Source organism: Barbatula barbatula (genome assembly GCF_947034865.1).
Source record: "Barbatula barbatula genome assembly, chromosome: 13".
In the NCBI taxonomy this organism is placed as follows: Eukaryota; Metazoa; Chordata; class Actinopteri; order Cypriniformes; family Nemacheilidae; genus Barbatula; species Barbatula barbatula.
The window spans coordinates 23,119,074-23,137,522 of record NC_136776.1 but is presented as its reverse complement, the minus strand read 5'-3'; the positions used below and the strand labels follow the sequence as shown (position 1 = coordinate 23,137,522).

General features: G+C 37.4%; 3 protein-coding genes across 6 annotated transcripts; 2 read left to right on the top strand and 1 right to left on the bottom strand.

The window, feature by feature from the left end:
- Nucleotides 1-392: 392 nt before the first annotated feature.
- Nucleotides 393-4,285, bottom strand: LOC306902498 (uncharacterized protein). Of its 3 annotated transcripts, none has more exons than XR_013787458.1 (6): nucleotides 3,863-4,020; nucleotides 2,202-2,531; nucleotides 1,811-2,099; nucleotides 1,599-1,739; nucleotides 1,420-1,493; nucleotides 393-1,103 (listed from the first exon to the last, which is right to left on the bottom strand). XR_013787458.1 is itself a non-coding variant. In XM_079471109.1 (6 exons), the coding sequence occupies exons 1-6, from the start codon at nucleotides 3,909-3,911 to the stop codon at nucleotides 1,050-1,052; spliced, it is 858 nt and encodes a 285-aa protein (XP_079327235.1). In that variant the 5' UTR covers nucleotides 3,912-4,285; the 3' UTR covers nucleotides 762-1,049. The 3 variants fall into 3 exon arrangements, 2 of the variants coding, with proteins under 2 accessions (XP_079327235.1, XP_079327234.1); XM_079471109.1 differs by having other exon boundaries at nucleotides 762-1,103; nucleotides 1,599-1,652; nucleotides 1,803-2,099; nucleotides 3,863-4,285; XM_079471108.1 differs by having other exon boundaries at nucleotides 762-1,103; nucleotides 1,599-1,706; nucleotides 1,803-2,099; nucleotides 3,863-4,181.
- A 589-nt stretch (nucleotides 4,286-4,874) lies between these two features.
- LOC306902500 (uncharacterized protein) lies at nucleotides 4,875-13,104 on the top strand. Of its 2 annotated transcripts, none has more exons than XM_079471112.1 (5): nucleotides 4,875-6,055; nucleotides 6,319-6,624; nucleotides 6,948-7,265; nucleotides 8,108-8,221; nucleotides 10,073-13,104. In XM_079471112.1, the coding sequence occupies exons 1-5, from the start codon at nucleotides 5,992-5,994 to the stop codon at nucleotides 10,111-10,113; spliced, it is 843 nt and encodes a 280-aa protein (XP_079327238.1). In that variant the 5' UTR covers nucleotides 4,875-5,991; the 3' UTR covers nucleotides 10,114-13,104. The 2 variants fall into 2 exon arrangements, with proteins under 2 accessions (XP_079327238.1, XP_079327237.1); XM_079471111.1 differs by having other exon boundaries at nucleotides 5,075-6,055; nucleotides 8,108-8,324; nucleotides 9,760-10,538.
- Nucleotides 13,105-13,833: 729 nt separating this feature from the next.
- LOC306903022 (uncharacterized protein) lies at nucleotides 13,834-18,440 on the top strand. Its single transcript, XM_079471941.1, has 5 exons — nucleotides 13,834-14,011; nucleotides 14,300-14,626; nucleotides 15,589-15,855; nucleotides 16,187-17,521; nucleotides 18,004-18,440. Exons 1-4 carry the CDS (start codon nucleotides 13,963-13,965, stop codon nucleotides 16,300-16,302), a joined length of 759 nt encoding a protein of 252 aa, XP_079328067.1. The 5' UTR covers nucleotides 13,834-13,962; the 3' UTR covers nucleotides 16,303-17,521; nucleotides 18,004-18,440.
- The last annotated feature ends 9 nt before the right edge of the window (nucleotides 18,441-18,449 follow it).

Sequence of the window (18,449 nt, the reverse complement as noted above, 5' to 3'; positions counted from 1 at the left end):
ACATGTGATCTGCCTCTATTTCTGATCATATCTTAGTTTTCTTTATTTACTGAGGTTTTTTTTAATGTTTTATATGATGAAGTTTACCCTTTCACTCATGGATGTGCGCATTCAACACGGACGGATGTTTCATCCACATTTATTTCATAAAACATATTTCAAAATGTATTTAAATATACATATTTCTCTTCCACTCGTCACATGGTTGCTTCTCACAAATATAATATAAATGTTTTTATGTAAGGCTATTTATATATTATTTACATAAAAGTCTATGTATTTCCCAACAACTGCACAGTCAAAAACTCCCACGTCACAGTCCGAGTATATTTTATCACTATTTGTGTTTTTGGGAATTGATGTCTTAATATTTTGCATTCACACAGATCTCACAGTAAAAAACTGTTTTATTTAATGCAATCTTTATTTTTACACATAAGTACTGATGCATTCAATACTTTACTAAAAATACTTTAGTGCAGAGTGGAATATATTCTCAGGACAGTGAAAGAAGAACTACATACTCGCTGTTCAACCTTCTGACAAGCACACATATGGTCATCGACCACAAACGGCCACTATCAGACAAACACACATCTCATGTTCACCAGCAGAACAAAACCACATTTCTCTCCACATCACGTTTGACTTTTACCCAGGAAAAAAGGTGTAAGAGTGAGGCACGTACTTATTGACAAAAATAACACGCACCAAAACTGTGTGCTTGCTTCACAAGATTTAGAAACCACAATGACTCTTTTGTCGCTCTCATATTTTAATTTGTATTTTTGATCAATCTTTCTGAAAATATCTTACAGTTATATCTTGATGTTTAAATGTCTATTAACAATCTCATAGTGAATTATTGATAACATGCACTTACGGCAATTAACAGGCGTTTTATTCTTGTGAATGTGATTAATCTTGACATTTCATATAATAAATCATATACTTTATATGATATTATGCACATACGCTGTTCAGACTCACAAAAAAATCTGATTAGTTAATGTAGAAGTTGAAAATAATCACACAGCCGAGTCGTCATATCAGAAGAGACGTTTGACAGCATCATACACCACATCATCCTCCACTGCAGCTCTCTGTACACAGCACACAACATACAATCACAACATTCAATTAACAGAATAATATCTTGAATCAAAAATAGATTTTTATTATACATTTTTAGTTGAGAGAATAATATGTGTGGTATTTATGTTTGACTGTTAAACTTGTCAGCCGTACAAAACACAGTGTGACTTCATAGAGGATTTACTGAAGTTGGTTTCCCTGGTCTTCCCAAGTCCCAATACATTGCAGTGTATTATCTACAATGCTGTTTTATTAAGGCATAAAAAGACGCTAAATTATCACTAAAAAGAAATCAGTCAAATGCAGGTGTTATTATGATCTCACCGGTTTGTGTGTTTGTCTTTTACAGAATGTTGGATCTGCATAAGTGATCTCATCTTCACCGGTCTGATCTGCTTCTACAACAATAATAGACACATAACACACTTATACTCTTACTTGATCTGTTTCTGTACAAATTATCTTTTAGTAGTAATACTGTAGTAGCATTAGTTTCCACTTGCCTTCCTGATGTGTGTTTTTGTGTTTCCTGTAGATCAGAACTGCAGCTACAATCACTAGAGATCCAACGACAACACAACAGATCACAACTATGAGAATGAAGGTGAGATCTGTAATGAATAATAACAGTTAGTATACTGGAACTAAATCAGTCTGATCTCAGAATAACCGCAATTGAATAAACACAAACATCACATGTGACTGACCTGAACACGGCTGACAGACATGAGTGATGTCCAGATGTTGTGTGAGGTTTGTGTTGGGATGGCTCAGCACACATCTGTATGTGTTTGTATCCTGATATTCCACCTCCAGAGGAAGAGAGAGTCTGATGTTGAGATCAGACACACTGATGCTGGACAATAAACTCTTTCCTTTGTACCAGGAGACGCTCACATCATGTGACACATTCAGCACTGAACACAACAACACACATCTTGACACTGAAGATGATGAAGAACATTGAGAAGAGTCTCTGGAGATCACAGGAACAGGCAGACGAGCTGAAAAACATTTGAGAACAAACAGAACATTCATAATCAATATTAAGAGGCTTCATGACATATTCATAACTGTAAAAGAGTAAACAGTAAATCTCTACTCACCAGTCACAGTTACATTGAATCTGTACGAGATCTTTTGTTTGCCGCTGATGATCATTTGATAAAGTCCAGAGTGTTGAGTTGTGATGTTTGTGATGGTGAGAGATCCAGTCTGATCGTCCACCTGCAGTCTGTCTCTGAACATCCCATCATGAACATCAGCATATACTGACACACTATTGGCTGCTCTGATGATTCTACCTATAGGAGTCTCTTCAGATCCAAACCTCCACAGTATCACATCATCTGTCTGTATGTGAGTGAGATCAGTGTGTAGAGTAACAGAATCTTCCTCAATCACTGACACTAACTTCACTTCATCACCAAACACACCTGAACAACACAGAGATGTTTTCAGTCAATTTAGTTTAGTGTAAGAAACTGAGCAGCAGTAGTTTTTGACAGTTGCAATGATGTTTGGCATTCTACCTTTGCAATAGATTTTATTTATATGTATTTATGTAAAATGTTTTTAATATTTTCTTTTGAGAAGCAAAGTGCAATATATTTTTCAGCATTTATTGATCCTGTTAATGTTAGTTTATTATGCATTAATTAACGTTAACAGATACAACTTAATTTTGTAAACATATCAATAAATGGTGAAGTTAACAAACTAAGATTAATAAATGATGTAGATGGTTTGTTTATTGTTAGTTAATGATACCTAATGCCGTTCCTCACTTTGGATTTATAATGTTCCATATACATTCTGAGCAGATTTGAGACAACAAGCTTAAACGTTTTTGTTTTCCATTGGACTCGATATAATATTAGAAAAAAATAAATCGATGTATGCATGGATCGGCATGGAGTGTACGATGTGAAGAAAAAAACATCTCATAATGTAAATAAATTATCACAGAATATGAATAGGCTAAGTGAATAGTTAAATTTTGACAAAAATGTCAGATAGAACCACATACTGTAAGCCAACAATTTACTGATGTTAACAAATTCAACCTCATCGTGAAATGTTCCAGGGACAGTTCACCCAAATATGGAAATTCTGTCATGAATTACTGTTCCAAACCTGTATACATTTATTTTATTGGTTGAACACCGAGAGAGATATTTGGACGAATGCTTGTAACCAAACATTTCTTGGACCCCATTAGCTGGCATTCAGATGTCGGGCCAGGGCGAGCCAGTACTTTTGTTGAGCCCGGCCGAGCTATTATTTATTTCTTAGATAATAGCAAAGTATTTATTTTTTCATATTAAGTTTACATCGATGCTCAAGTTACAATTCTCTATTTTAAGTTTAATATGCAGTTATTTGTTCATCTTATACAGTAAAACTTGCGCCACTGCCACAGTCCCCCTGACTCAGATAATATCCACCTTTTAAATAAATGTTGATGTAACAAATACACTGATTCTATCATTTATGTAAGGTAAACAAAATAGAAGCATGCAAGATCAGATCTAATGAGTTGTTGTAGCTTTCCTGTATCTCAGTGGTAAGAGCATTGTGTTAACAATGCAAGGTTGTGTGTTGGATCTCGAGGGATTGCAGATACCTATGTAAAATGTATAGGATAATACAATGTAAGTCGTTTAAAAGTGTCTGCCAAAATGCATAAATGTTAAATGTAGTAATGAGACCATTATTACACTGAAGTAACTTCACCCTTAAATAATAAAACATGTTTATGACTTACCCTGTAGACGGTAGAAGTACAACCAGAGATAAACAAGCACAAGAAACATGTTCTCCAACAGTTCAGAGGTCTGAAATAGTTTCGCACATTTGATGAGATGATCTGAAAGTGTTGTGTTGTAAAGACGTGTCCAGGGCTGGTGAGATTAACACCAGTCTATGAGCACTGAGCATGAGTGTCCCACTTCGTCTTATTCGTTCTCACATTTCCATTGTTGACATTGAACCTTACAGACTGTTTGGATAAGAGCAACTGCATTATAACTATTTTATTTGTGTTTAAAGAGCACATTCCATTATTATAAAGTAATCTTATTTGTAAAGATTTCTCACAATACACATGAATACATGTCATTTTAAATGAAGAATGGCACCGGGGCGGTGCTTGACTTCCGACCACGCTCCGACCCCAGAAACCACGAATACAGGCTGCCCGGGTAAGCAATGCTGACATCTGAGCGTCAGTCTCATTATGAGCACAACCGCCCGGAAATAGATATCTTCCATGTCACACAACAGGACACAAGCCCTGCACATCTGTCAACTGTTGACCCTAAACCGATGCTTTGCCCAACCCTATCCTGAACATGTATGTGTTAAACTTCTTCGATCAAATGTCAATATACATGTGTAAATCTATTCTGGATGTAAATGTTTGCACATTGGAATGTCTGATTGAGAAAATATAGTGGTCATGCCTTGTGTTTTTCACTGTGAATTGTTTGGATCTGTGATTCACTTTTAGCTCCATCAAACAGGAGATATAAAGTATTGTATGTGGTGAATGTTTAAATACTCCTCCTGGGGATTCAGGAGATTTTCACCAAACTGGTACCCATGTTGTCAGAGTAAAAACGTAAACATGCTGCTTGCCGCAGGTGTATGGAGCATATTGGTAGTTATGCAGAAATTGTAAATGAAACTTGCAAAATGGCAATGCATTTACATCTTTAAATATATATTAATACGCCACGTAGCCAGACCTTCATATTGAAGTATGAATTATGTCTGTGGGCGTGACGTCAGAGTGTCAGGTACAGAAGGCAAGGACTCAAATGCAGATTCAAAATAATAATGGTTTAATCAGATAATAAGCAAGAACAAAACAAAAAGCTGAGCTTCATACAGTCCAGGGCAAGGCAGATGCAGGGTCAGACAGGCAGGTGGTCGGTCGAGGTGCGAACAGAGTCCGAAAGGGGTAATCCAGAGGAGCACAACAGCCAAGGGTCGGTCGAGTCAAGAGGGGCAAAAAGTTGTGCACATGGAAAGAAAGGGACTAAGGAAAAGTGAGAAAGTGAAGGGAGATCAAACCCTGGACCTGACACTGAGACTAAACGGAGTAGGCAAAAAATGTATTTGACATAATTGATTATAAAAAAGCGGATCACTGCTGCCGTGTGTATGATTTATGATCAGCGAATTCAGTTATAACATCATTAATGTCAAGGAAGGTATGAACACTGCATCTCCTCCTGGGCATTTTACAGACAAATGTGATTAGTTTCCAGAAAAACAATGCACTTTAAATAATTACTTTTAAAAATCACAGTAAAAACATTTATAATTTTAATCCGGTTTTAAACCCAAAGAACAATGAAAACCCTTCTGTCGTGGACACGATCAGAGAATCATCGCCATTTTCAGTGTTGAAGGAGAAGAGCTTCATATCAGTGATTCGCTTGCAAAGCAACAAAGATCCGAACAGATTCAGTTTCGTTTCGTCATCAAACACACTCAACGAAACACAGCCGCCATTTTAAACACTGAATCCCGGAGAAGATCCGTCACAGCCGCGCGTGTCTTTGAAGGATTGTGATCAGTGTTCGTCGGTATATCGCTGTATATCTCTGTGTGTGTTCGTCGGTATATCGCTGTATATCTCTGTGTGTGTTCGTCGGTATATCGCTGTATATCTCTGTGTGTGTTCGTCGGTATATCGCTGTATATCTCTGTGTGTGTTCGTCGGTATATCGCTGTATATCTCTGTGTGTGTTCGTCGGTATATCGCTGTATATCTCTGTGTGTGTTCGTCGGTATATCGCTGTATATCAAGTGCGTCACATTAGTGAGTAAAGCTTGAAGAGCCGCACTTTTGACTTTACTGATCATCTTTATGAGCTTAAACACAACATGAAGAACATCTCTTTATTCTTCATCATCTCTTCATTCTTCATCTTCTCTTTATTCATCGACGGTAAGTTCATTATCAATATTTATATATAGAAACACTTTCACTTTCGATATGCGCTTATCGTCTGATCTCAAACTTGTGTTTCTGTTGATTTGCTGATATATTTCTGATGAGATTTTTAAAGCCTGTTTTATTGCATCAGGTCTGATTTCATATTGAATGTGCGAATGCTCACTGCAGCAGATCACATGATGTTTCCTTCCCAACATATTAACTTCATATTAATGTTTGTATGTTTGATCTCTCATCGCTTCTGTGTTCTTCAGGTGTGTTTGGTCTTGAGAGAGTGTCAGTGAATGATGGAGGTTCTGTTACTCTACACTTTCATCTTACATCTGAACTACAGAGAGATGATGTGATTGATTGGAGGTTTAATGGAAGTCGCATAGCGAGAATCATCAAAGAGATCAAAAGTGATCCAGTTTATGAGCCTGATAAGAGATTTACTGACAGACTGGAGATGAATCCTCAGACTGGAGATCTCACCATCACACACATCACATCTGAACACACTGGACAATATGAACTAGAGATCATCAATAACAAGATCATCACAAAGTTATTCAGTGTCAGTAAGTATCACAACCTTTACTTTAATAATCATCTTTCTTTATCGATTGACAATGAGCTGTTTTTACTCTCACAGCGGCCATATTGAGCGTTGCAATCCCTCCTCATTCATTGTAATGGCAGCGGTGCATCTTGTCAGTATCTATTATCTTTGGTTTAGATGACACTTGTTGAGATCCTTCACTGTTATTAGTGAAACATCTCTACAGATGCTTGTGTCTGAATCACCTGAGACTCTGTTAATACTGAATGTGTCACATGTGTGAATGTGTCTGTTCTTGTAGTTTCACTCTTTTCTCTTTTCCTCTTTCTGTTTGTTCTGCAGGTTTGTCTCCTAAAGTGAAGATAGTGAAAGAGAGAGATTCTGTCTCTCTACACATTGATGTTACTGATGAACAGAGAAATGACAAGATACACTGGAAGATCAGACGCAACAACTCTCCTGTAGCCGAAGTCATTACAGAGGATGGAAAGATCACAAAAAAAGAAAGTTTTAATGGATTCAGAGGCAGACTGATGCTGGATGATCAGACTGGAGATCTCATCATCACAGACATGAAGAACTCTGGACAGTATGAAGCAGATGTCACCATCGGCAGCAACACACACACTATACACAAGACATTCAGCTTCACTTACACAGGTGAGCAGATCTCTTCAGTAGATGGTTTTATATCATAGATACGGCCCTGAATTAATACATCAATTTTAACCCGAGCTTTTGTTATATAAGAGAGAATCATATTCAAGCGAACATCCTATAAGTGTCAGACCTGAAAACGCCCTTGTTACTGAAATGATAACAGTGATTGACACCAGGCACAGAGACCGTCCTGGAATACTGATTTTGATGGTTTTGAATGTAAAAACCACACAGACCTCATACAACAGTATTAAACGATAAACAAGCCCAGTTCATGACACCTTTAAACAAACACTTCGATTCGCTTCAGAAGACCTTAGATAAGACCACCGAGCTGTGTCGAGCAGTTCTTTAATCGATGGATAAAAATAATTAATGCACAAAACCACCTTCTGTTACCACACAGTGATACATGACATCATCACAATCATATAAACATTGAGTGTTTTGATCGTATCGGAGGATGTTTTCTAATGTTTATGACTGATAAATTCATTATTATTCATATTAACTGTCTCCTGATTCAATGATGAAGATGATGGTGTCACAAGCACACCAGGCTCCACCCACTCCCAAACACCACCTCTCCTGAGTACTAATCACACACACCTGCAGCTCATCATTACCTCATCACTGCCTGCACTAAAGCCCCACGCTCACACACAAAACACTGTCCGGTCTCGTTTGCACTACGCATAACCACAAGGACTCTCCCGTGCTACTTACATGTGCCCTCGTCTCCAGTGGGCCGTTCTCCTGATTAAGTATTCTTCCAATAAACTGTCAATACCTGCATCTCCTGATCTCCCTGTCTTGTGTTATAACTGATGGATCCTCCTCAGGTCTGTCTTCAGGTGTGATAGCAGAAATATGTGTTTCTCTCCTGGTTGCTGTTGGTCTTGCTGTTGGTCTTGTTGCTTGTGTGATCTACCGTCGCCGCACAATGAGACATCAAGGTAAGAATCATGTACAGCTGATACACAAGAGTCAAATCATCTTCTTTATTGTGCTGCGGTGGAGATTGAGTCAATACATGTAAACATGTTTGTTTATATTCAGGTAGGGCTGGGCGATAAAACGATAACGATATGTATCGCGATAGACATGTAATCAATATCAATAAAAAATGCGCTCGATAAAAGTTCGATAAAGTTTTTTTTTTTTTTTTTTCTTCGTCGGAAGAAACCCATGAAGAAACCAGAGGTTTCAAAGCAAGTTTGGTTGCATGAACAAAGGCACTCGCTCTCTGGTAGCCTATCAACGTAGGGAGTGACAAGCTAACAGCCAATCGTGTAACAGTATCAAGTTTGGTTGCGCTGTTTCGTTGTCTCGTGCTGGTCTGCTGGATTCCTCTCAGAAACCGGCGACTGATAAGCAGAAAATGAGTGCCGCGGCGAGCGAGGAAATTGTAAATAAAAGAGGAAAAGTCAGCTCGCCAGTATGGCAGTTTTTTGGATATTACAAGTCTGACCGTAGTCAGACCAATGTCGTCTGCAAAGTATGCAAGACCGTTGTCCCCGCCAAGACTGGTAATACCACAAACTTGTTTTACCATCTTAGTCGCGCTCACCCTTTGGAGTACAGCCGTATTCAACCAACAACTTCTGCAGCTGCTGCAACACCGCACAAGCAGCAGACGATCATGGAGAGGTACTCTGCATCAGTGCCTTATGACAAACAATCTAAACGGTACAAAGATATAACCGAGGCAGTGGCATATCATATAGCCAAAGACATGCTTCCGCTTAGCACTGTCGAGAAGCCAGGTTATAAAAAGCTCATACACGTGCTTGACCCACGCTATGTTCTTCCTGGCCGAAAATACTTTTCTAAGACTGCCATTCCTAAACTGTATGTAATATGCAAAGAATCTGTGCAGCAAGAAATATTGTCAGCCAAGTACTTTGCAACAACCTCTGACCTGTGGTCAAGCCGTACTTCTGAGCCATACATTAGCTTGACCATTCACTTCATCGACAATGAATGGTTTTTAAAAACTAGATGCCTACCTCAGTTTTCTTTGTTTACAAAACATTGTACATATTTTAAAAAACTTTATTCACCAGAAGGTGAACAGCTAGTGAACTTCCTAGCACTAAGTTTGCACTAAATTCTCAGGTTTTTCTTTATTTATATTTAACACTTTGCACTATTGTATTACACTTTATTAAGCATTTCTTACATTTTATTTTCATTTTGCACCTTAAATGTTAAGAGATAATTGTTAAGTGTTCATTGTGACTTTAGACTTATGTTTACATTTTAATTATTTGAGTTTTGCATGATTGTGTTGACATTTCTGTCTCAATAACTGAGGGGATTATGATCAGAGGAAGTTTAAGTTTAAAATAAAAATGTTTAAATGTACAATATTTTTCTCCTGGTCCTTATTTTAAATGGGTCATAAAAATATCAATAATTATCGATATCGACCGATATGAAACACTGATATCGTGATACAGTTTTCAGCCATATCGCCCAGCCCTATATTCAGGGTTCATGTGGTTTAGTTTGGGTTTTTGTCAGATATCAAACAGCACCATACTAAAGAAAAGCTTTGTTAATACAATTATACTTTGGTTTTTATTAATTGCATAATTATATTATAATGATTGTGTGTGTTAAATCAATAGTGTAGCAGAATGAAGCAGCGCCTGTCACACATCTCCCTCACACAAAAACAACCATTTTGGGGAAATGCAGCCCAGTTCTGTTCTAGAATAATTAAAGTGTGAAGAAAATCTACAACACAGCTTCAAGAAAGTTTGTTGTTTTAAGGATGTTCTTTTTATTTGTGTTTCTTATAGTGTCCAAGACCGAAGCAGAGGTCCAGAAAATGTATCTATGAACTGACACGACAGCAATGATGACGTGCATTCAGTTTAACATCCCAGGTGTTTGTGCTAGTCTGCGTGTGTGCCTCGTGAAGCACATGTAATACAGAGCGCATCCTGATTGGCCTGTTTCGGTAAATCAACCAATCAATTGTCAGTGTGGGCGGGCTTTTATCTCTTCTCCCGAGTCCCGAACTGATCTCTGTTGTACAGTATATCTGGGTTTAATGATTGTTTGATAAGTTTTATTTGATTTCATGCGCATATTATTCAGGTCGGCTAACAACTAGCTACGTGAAAACACCTTAGACATATTGTAAAAGCAAGCCATTTTATTCTGTATATATACACATTTACATGTAAGATTCACGTATATACCTAAGACTTTTGTCATGTAGGTGCAATCCTTCTGCAATAAAAAGAACATGGCAGCAGCTGAAAATGAAATATAAAAACATCCTTCAGTCCGGTGAGTTTAAATGCTTTTGCTTGTAGGATGCCTGACTGGGAAATGTTTGATATATTTAATAAACTGGCCTTGAAAGTTATGAGGACATGAGAACCGAGCACCTGTCTATAGAAGACAAAAATCCTTAAGGGTATTTGAATTATCAGCTACTTCCAGAGGTGGCAGCAAGACCACATTTATTTGATCAGCCTAATTCAGATAGACGTTCACCATTCACCTGCAGTCCTATGAAACTCCTCTTTGATGGCTCTCACAGGAAACTTAACACAAATGTATAAAAAGTGCGTGAGAGCGATGCACACTTTTATTACTGCTCTGCATACAGTTGCCTTGGTAACGTGTTCTGCATCCCCGGTGTTATATCGAAAGCTTCCATTAGCAAAGAAACGTAAAGCCATACAGAGAATCTGCTCCGATGTAAGAGCGCGGTCACGACGAGTGAGGTTTGTGATGAAGCAGATTGTGGACATATTTAATGGACTGTAAAGAAAAACTGTATCGATCAAATAAAACATCCTCCGGATATGATAAAACATCCAAACGGGGCTTCACCATATATTCTCTCCCGATGTAAATTTAACTCTCTCTGAATGAATGCAGCTTCCTCATCTACGGGTTCCTGAATAAACGGACATTTTAATGTCTGTGTCACAAACTTGTGCGATTAAAGAAAACGATTGAAAAAAACAAACAGCGAAGGCAATTTCAACACCGCTCGCGTTTCTAAAAGTGGAATAAAACCTGACCAGGTTAGGTTCACAGAGTATGTAACTATGGTCACTCACTCGGAGTATAAGATACCTTGATTTCTGAAACGGTCTTGACTTACCCCGCGGTCGAGGGTTTGATATTCCTCGTGTTCTGAAACTGAAAACCCAGAGTATCCTGTTTTCTGGTGTTTAATTTACACTGAGTTTGCACTTACCCTGCTTTCTGAAACGGGTCCCTGGTCTTGCTGTTGTTGTTTAGCACGTGTATAACACATTCTATGTTTGCACTATTATAGAAAATAGGAAAACTTTACTTCTGGTAACGAAAGTTTTAGTCTTTAATTCTATACAAATACAAATTCAGCAATGACAGTTTCAGCCTCTGAACATCTGAAGCTACTTTCTGTATTGTTATGTAACGGCTTGAAATGGTATTTTGACCCACAGTTTCCTTCAGTTTGCAGTTATCTTTCAATGTTCATTGTCGGTATGTATTAGCAGCATATTATAAAGTTTGATTTATTTGTATTGGATTACCTCAGGGATCGGTTCTGGGACCCATGCTGTTCTCCATATACATGCTTCCCCTCTGAAACATTATTAAAAAACATGGAATTAGCTTCCATTGCTATGCAGATGGTACTCAGCTATATATCTCATCAAGACCAGATGATTCCTCCCAGCTATCCAAATTGGCAGAGTGCATTGAAGATATAAAACACTGGATGACCCGTAATTTCCTTCTTTTCAATTCTAATAAAACAGAAATATTACTTATCGGACCAAAGACACGCAAACCAAATATTTCTGATTATAAACTGCAAATTGAAGGATGTACCGTTACTCCAACAAATACAGTAAAAGATCTAGACGTTATATTAGACAGTAACCTGTCATTTTGAAATCACATCGCAAATGTCACAAAAACCTTTTTCCACCTAAGAAATGTGGCCAAGTTACGAAATATTCTGTGTGTTGCTGATGTAGAGAAGCTTATTCATGCATTTATGACCTCAAGACTTGACTACTGTAATGCTCTACATAGTGTCTGTCCTGCATCATCAATAAACAAACTACAGTTAGTTCAGAACGCAGCTGCCAGAGTCCTAACCAGGACCAGAAAATACGATCACATAACCCCAATGTTATAAACCCTTCACTGGCTACACATTAAGTATCGTATTGACTTTAAAGTTCTTTTAATCACTTATAAAGCCTTAAAGGGTTTAGCCCCTACCTACCTAACAGAGCTTCTATCATACTACAACCCATCACGCTCTCTAAGATCTCAAAACGCGGGACTTTTGATAATACCCAGAATAACTAAATCCTCCAAAGGGGGTCGAGCTTTCTCATACGTAGCACCTAAACTCTGGAATAACCTTCCTGATATTATTCGAGGATCAGACACACTCGCCCAATTTAAATCTAGATTAAAAACGCATCTTTTCAGCCAAGCATTCAATTAATGCAAATATGCTAAATAAATCAGATTTACATAGATATTATTTACTAGAATAATTGGATTTTTATAAAACACCATGTAGCGTGTTTTACCCTTTCTTGGGTTTTTCGTTTTTCCCCTGTAAAGCTGCTTTGGAACAATGCAAATTGTGAAAAGCGCTATATAAATAAAATTGAATTGAATTGAATTGAATTGTCATTTATGAATATATTACTCTTACATAAATGATCCTATCAAATATTCTAGAGTCTTAGACAATTCCAAAGATATAATGTTTGTCATAAGATAAAACTTCACTTGCAAAATCTAAGTAATGTTGTGCTTAAATAAAAGCCTTAAATAAACATCACAGTGCTGTTTTATTTCTGTTTGTTGTTTTATGGAAACATTCTCATTCTTATTGACTTTAAACTAGAATCATTTCTGTTGTATTGTCAGTTTGTTTGCTGTGAAGCGTTGTGAATACTTTCCGGATTCACTGTACATTTGATCATTGTATGTCTGATAAATCTCATTTATACATTGTGAGCCGACATTAATGTCACTGCATGATTTAAAGCGATCTTCAATACTTCATTAAAGCTTTTTTGTGTTGGGTTGAGGAAACTAAAAGGCCCAAAAGAAACACAATGAAACACACACACACCAACACACAGTGGTCACACACCTCTGACATACACACACAAAGTCTTCAACCACAAACTGGAACTGAATAGACAAACACATTTCTCATTCTCACCAACCAAACCACTTTTTTTCCACACCAGGTTTCACTTTAACCCAGATATGAGTCTGTTAGAGTTTAGCGTGCATTCAGTTTCAAAAATAAATACAAATAAATTGTGTTTGAGTGTTTAAATATTTGACGAAGATAAGAAGAAGAACCCTGTGCTTAGTTTGTGTATTTATCCTCATGTTCCCATTGTGTCTTGTCATACTCATAATAGACTCTTCACCGACCTTCATACGCACTTCATACAGATCACTAAATAAACAGCTATTTAGTTTGTTTTACGTGAACGTCTTTATAGTCACATAAACATGTAATGTGTTTAAGTCTTTCAGGATGAAGTTTATGTGAGAAGGGCTCGTGCTGAATGGATAGAGGAGGTCTCATTCTGCACAGAAATATAACGGAAGTCAAACAGTCTTACTACAGACTTTCAGCTCAGCGTTAACAAATAAAGTGACACTTCAGACCCCCGACCTGTTAAAGACGATGTTTCTCAGATGTGTTCTTCTGTCTTTGTGCTTCTGCTGTATGGGAGGTAAGTTAGAAACATGCTCATCTTTATTTCAATCATTTTATTGTCACTTTGTACAGAGTAATAAACTGCTAAAACTGTTGTGTTAAAAAACATCCGTCCTCAACACATGTTTGTGTCCACTGGACGACACATTTCAATCAGATGTGTGTTACACTGAGACATAATGTGTTCATAAGAAAAACATTCATAAACAACACTGTTCATCCTTAAATTCAGAGTAATCCTAATGGATCCTGATCCTTATTTCTGTTATTTGGATGAGAATTGACTTCTAAACACTTTCTTCAGGTGTGTTTGGTGATGAAGTGAAGTCGGTGTCAGTGATGGAGGGACATTCTGTTTCTCTTCACACTCATACTGACATACAGAGAGATGATGTGATACTGTGGAAGTTTGGATCTGAAGAGACTCGTATAGTTAGAATCAACAGAGCAGCCAATAGTGTCTCAGTATATGATGATGTTCATGATGGGATGTTCAGAGACAGACTGCAGGTGGACGATCAGACTGGATCTCTCACCATCACAAACATCACAACTCAACACTCTGGACTTTATCAAATGATCATCAGCGGCAAACAAAAGATCTCGTACAGATTCAATGTTACTGTCTATGGTGAGATATTTCATATAACATTTCTGGTTTTTATATATTAAAGGACCATTAAATGAAATTTAGCAGCATTTATAAAAAGCATAAATGGGAAGATAATCTCAGAATTATCAAAGAAATGTAACGTGCTATATGCAGATTTGACCTTTAACCTTGACTTAGGTCAAATGGGCGTTAAGTTGATGGAAACAGTTTATTGTCATAATGATGGTCTTAAGAATATTTGTGCATGTAAACAAATAAAACTCAACGTAGAGTTAAGAAGTTTAATGTTAAACTTAAGTTACATCCGTGTAAAACGCATATTAAGCATTTAATCGACCATTTATCTTTAACACAAATAAGTTAAAGGAAAGGGGAAGACAGAGCGCATGCTGTAAGTGTTTATACGACTAACTAAAATTAGTTTTTAGTAACAGCGATCGCACACAATTTTCAAGCATCTCAAACTTACCAGCCTGTTCATTAGCACAATAAAATTTAAATATCTCGTTATTATTCGTGCTTTATAATGAATGATGATTCCGTTTTTTTTGCGCCTACTAAAGTATGAACTGTTTTTGTTATGTAAAAGAATAAACATTTTAGTGTGCAACAAAACAGCATGCATGCACTGGGACATACTAACACAATACAAAAGTGACCCAATCCTCATACTATCCGTCCTAGTATTGAAAACAGAATTAGTCCCAAATCATAGTCATCATGCTGAAATGAGTTTGAAGTGTGAATCCATAAGCACTCACACGGCTGATATTACCCACAACTCACCACAAGTAGACAGAGTTTAGCTGTTAACAAAATCAAATAAAAGATGCTTCACTGAATTAAATAAATGTAAGTGTACAGTAAACATCACAGAAATAATGAATGAATAAACACTTAAATGCAAAGAAGAGATGAAGAGATGAATTTAGATGTTTGTGATGTTTTCCAGCTCGTCTTCCTGTTCCTGTGATCTCCAGAGTCTCTTCTCAATGTTCTTCATCATCTTCATCGTCATTGTTCAGTGTTGTGTTCAGTGCTGAATGTGTCACATGATGTGAGTCTCTCCTGGTACAAAGGAAAGAGTTTATTGTCCAGCATCAGTGTGTCTGATCTCAACATCAGACTCTCTCTTCCTCTGGAGGTGGAATATCAGGACAACAACACGTACAGATGTGTGGTCAACAATCCCATCACAAACCTCACACAACATCTGGACATCACTCATGTCTGTCAGCCGTGTTCAGGTCAGTCACATGTGATGTTTGTGTTTGATGACCATCTCCATCCCTTTATGACCACAGTGTTCCCGTCTTTCAGGACGATGATGTCACAAAGCTCAAATCATCTCAACATGACAATGAGTTTACTGTAGTCCAATGGCCTCCACACAGTCACTTTACTGTCGTGAGCTGTGATGTCAAGTAGAAAGAAATACAAGATGGTCAAAACATCTTCTAAAGCAGCTAAACTAATATCAAATGCATTATTTTGTTAGGAAATGACACACTTTAAGTTAAGGGTTCATCTCAGACGAAACAATGTTGTGATGTGTTTCTTGTTCTTTCATTCTGTCAGACTGTGGAAGCTGTTGTTATGGTCCTGCATCTGTGATCCGATTGGTCATCTCTGGTGTGGTGGGCGTGTCTACTGTTGCTGTTCTGGTTTATGACATCATATCGAGGAAAGTTTAGACTTCGCTGAGCAGATGATGATATTGTGCACGTCACATCCCAGATAGCACAATCCATCTGGCTTACGTCTATTTGCATTTACTGCATTTACATCTGCAAGACACCTGCAATACGTCTCGGAGACGTCTGAAGGTCTGTAATACATCTGCTAAACATCTGTAGATCTGGAAACATCTGCTAAACATCTTAGAATGAGCAGCTTAACATCCATTCTAGATCATACACATCTCACAGACGTCTTCTGGAGGTCTATATGACGTCTGACAGCAGACATCTCAGAGATGTCGTGCAAACTGTGTATTGATGTCTTGCAGATGTAAATAAAGACGTCAAATAGACGTAAGCCAGATGTGTGTGTGCTATCAGCTTACACGTGTATCTTTGAGTCTGTACATGTGCAGCATTTACCACTTTTTAATGCCAAAGATCAAATTAGGTTTTGATGCAACTTTTGTTTTTATTATTCAACATTTCTAAGCTCATAACTTTCATTGCATATTGAGAATGTTATTGATACCTGTTGCAATATTCGTCTTTGTTTTTATTTCGTAATCTTTCAGTCCATTTAATATTCAGCAGTAAAACTGTGTTTGTAAGAATTGTTAGAACGTGTAGTCAGGGGGGGTGGGGTCTTGGGGGGGTTATAAAGGTGGCCATGAACAATCTGATTTCACTTACACAGTTAGGACATGTGTCCTCACACAGCAATTCATTCTCAAGTCCAGTTTTCAACTGTTTTTGAGCATTTTATTGATCACATAAACAAGTTCAGAACATCGATGTGAAGGGTTTAGTCTTTCAAAGGATACATTGATAGTTGATTGAATAATAATTTAAACAAAGGTAATAAAAATAAAGACACAATAAAAAAACACCCGTTCCATCTGGGCTCTTGTACACAAACATTTCTTCTCGTGTAAAAGTTTATTGTCAAGAGGTTTTTCATGGCTGTGCATCATCTGTAGTAAAACTGTGGTTATATAAATGCTTATAGATGCGCTTATAAACATTGTTACTTTGGCTGGCACATAAAATAGCCCCTACTAATACTTCACCATCACTTGATGTTGAGATTTGTCAGCAGCAGGTGTCGCTGTTGCTTTTATGTTTCAGAATGTGATGTTGGGCAGCTGGGAAGAATGGGTGTCTGCACATCTGGAATACAGCAAGGGAATGAGGGAGGAGACAAAGGGTTAAGGAATCATAAAAACTGAATGAAGCAAGTATAAATATAACACTCAGCAGATCAAAGATCTTCATATTAAAAGAGTGAGACGCTTGTAAAACAGGGAGACAATATATTATAAGATACAGAGAAGCATAAAGAAAAGACATAAGTAGAAGAGAGAAAGTCTCTTACAAACATTTAAGTGCAGGACTTTCACATCTTACTCAAACTATATTGCAGGGAAACATGAAGCAGGTTTGTGTGACATGTGCTTTATAGATGAAACGGTATAGAACATGTTTTCTCCTGCATATGATACAGAAAGGAGGTTTCTGAAAGAGGGGCGTGCCGAAAGGTTTCTCATTGGTCAAAGGTGCTGAGTTGACCAATCAGTCTGTATTTTTGTTTAATTGCTAAATAATAATTGACAGAAGGAAGGTCTTACTAAACAGCTCTTACTCATCTAGAAGCAGCTGTTGTTGTGTTTTATGAGTATTTCAGTCGGTTTCTGCATGTTTTATGTCTTATTCCAGATCATCCAAAGCACGAGGACACAAAAGTTCTCCATTCTCAAGACTTTATTCCAGTCCATAAGAAAACCAACAAAGCCAGACCTGACATGATTTATAGTCTTACTCTGACAACAAGATCTGGCCTACAGCGCCATCTCTCGACAAATACACAACACAACAACTTACAGACACTAAATAGATAGAAATGCCTTTTACAGTTTGACATGTTGTTATTCTATCATGACAGCAAGTAAGAACACATTATTTTGAGCTCTTGAACTAAAACGCCAGTGCAGCTGTAAGTGTTATTTACCCTTTAAATAATAATCTTAAGTCACTTTTGATTGTGACACTTATCAGCTGTTTATTAAATATCAGTTATTTATAAATACTTCAAATCCAAGATGTGCATCCCACGTCCTTTCGTTTTATGTGTAGAATAAACGCGATATGATATGTTGCCCATA

Excerpts from the sequence above, each read along its gene's own strand:
- LOC306902500 (XM_079471111.1), top strand. The coding sequence starts at position 5,992 with ATGAAGAACATCTCTTTATTCTTCATCATCTCTTCATTCTTCATCTTC. Across the intron at positions 6,056-6,318 it reads CTTCTCTTTATTCATCGACG|GTGTGTTTGGTCTTGAGAGA; the intron begins GTAAGTTCATTA and ends TGTGTTCTTCAG. Across the intron at positions 7,266-8,107 it reads ATTCAGCTTCACTTACACAG|GTCTGTCTTCAGGTGTGATA; the intron begins GTGAGCAGATCT and ends GATCCTCCTCAG.
- LOC306902498 (XM_079471108.1), bottom strand. The coding sequence starts at position 3,911 with ATGTTTCTTGTGCTTGTTTATCTCTGGTTGTACTTCTACCGTCTACAG. Across the intron at positions 2,100-2,201 it reads ATTCAATGTAACTGTGACTG|CTCGTCTGCCTGTTCCTGTG; the intron begins GTGAGTAGAGAT and ends AATGTTTTTCAG. Across the intron at positions 1,707-1,802 it reads TGTCTGTCAGCCGTGTTCAG|ATCTCACCTTCATTCTCATA; the intron begins GTCAGTCACATG and ends TATTCATTACAG.
- LOC306903022 (XM_079471941.1), top strand. The coding sequence starts at position 13,963 with ATGTTTCTCAGATGTGTTCTTCTGTCTTTGTGCTTCTGCTGTATGGGA. Across the intron at positions 14,627-15,588 it reads ATTCAATGTTACTGTCTATG|AGTCTCTTCTCAATGTTCTT; the intron begins GTGAGATATTTC and ends TGTGATCTCCAG. Across the intron at positions 15,856-16,186 it reads TGTCTGTCAGCCGTGTTCAG|ACTGTGGAAGCTGTTGTTAT; the intron begins GTCAGTCACATG and ends TCATTCTGTCAG.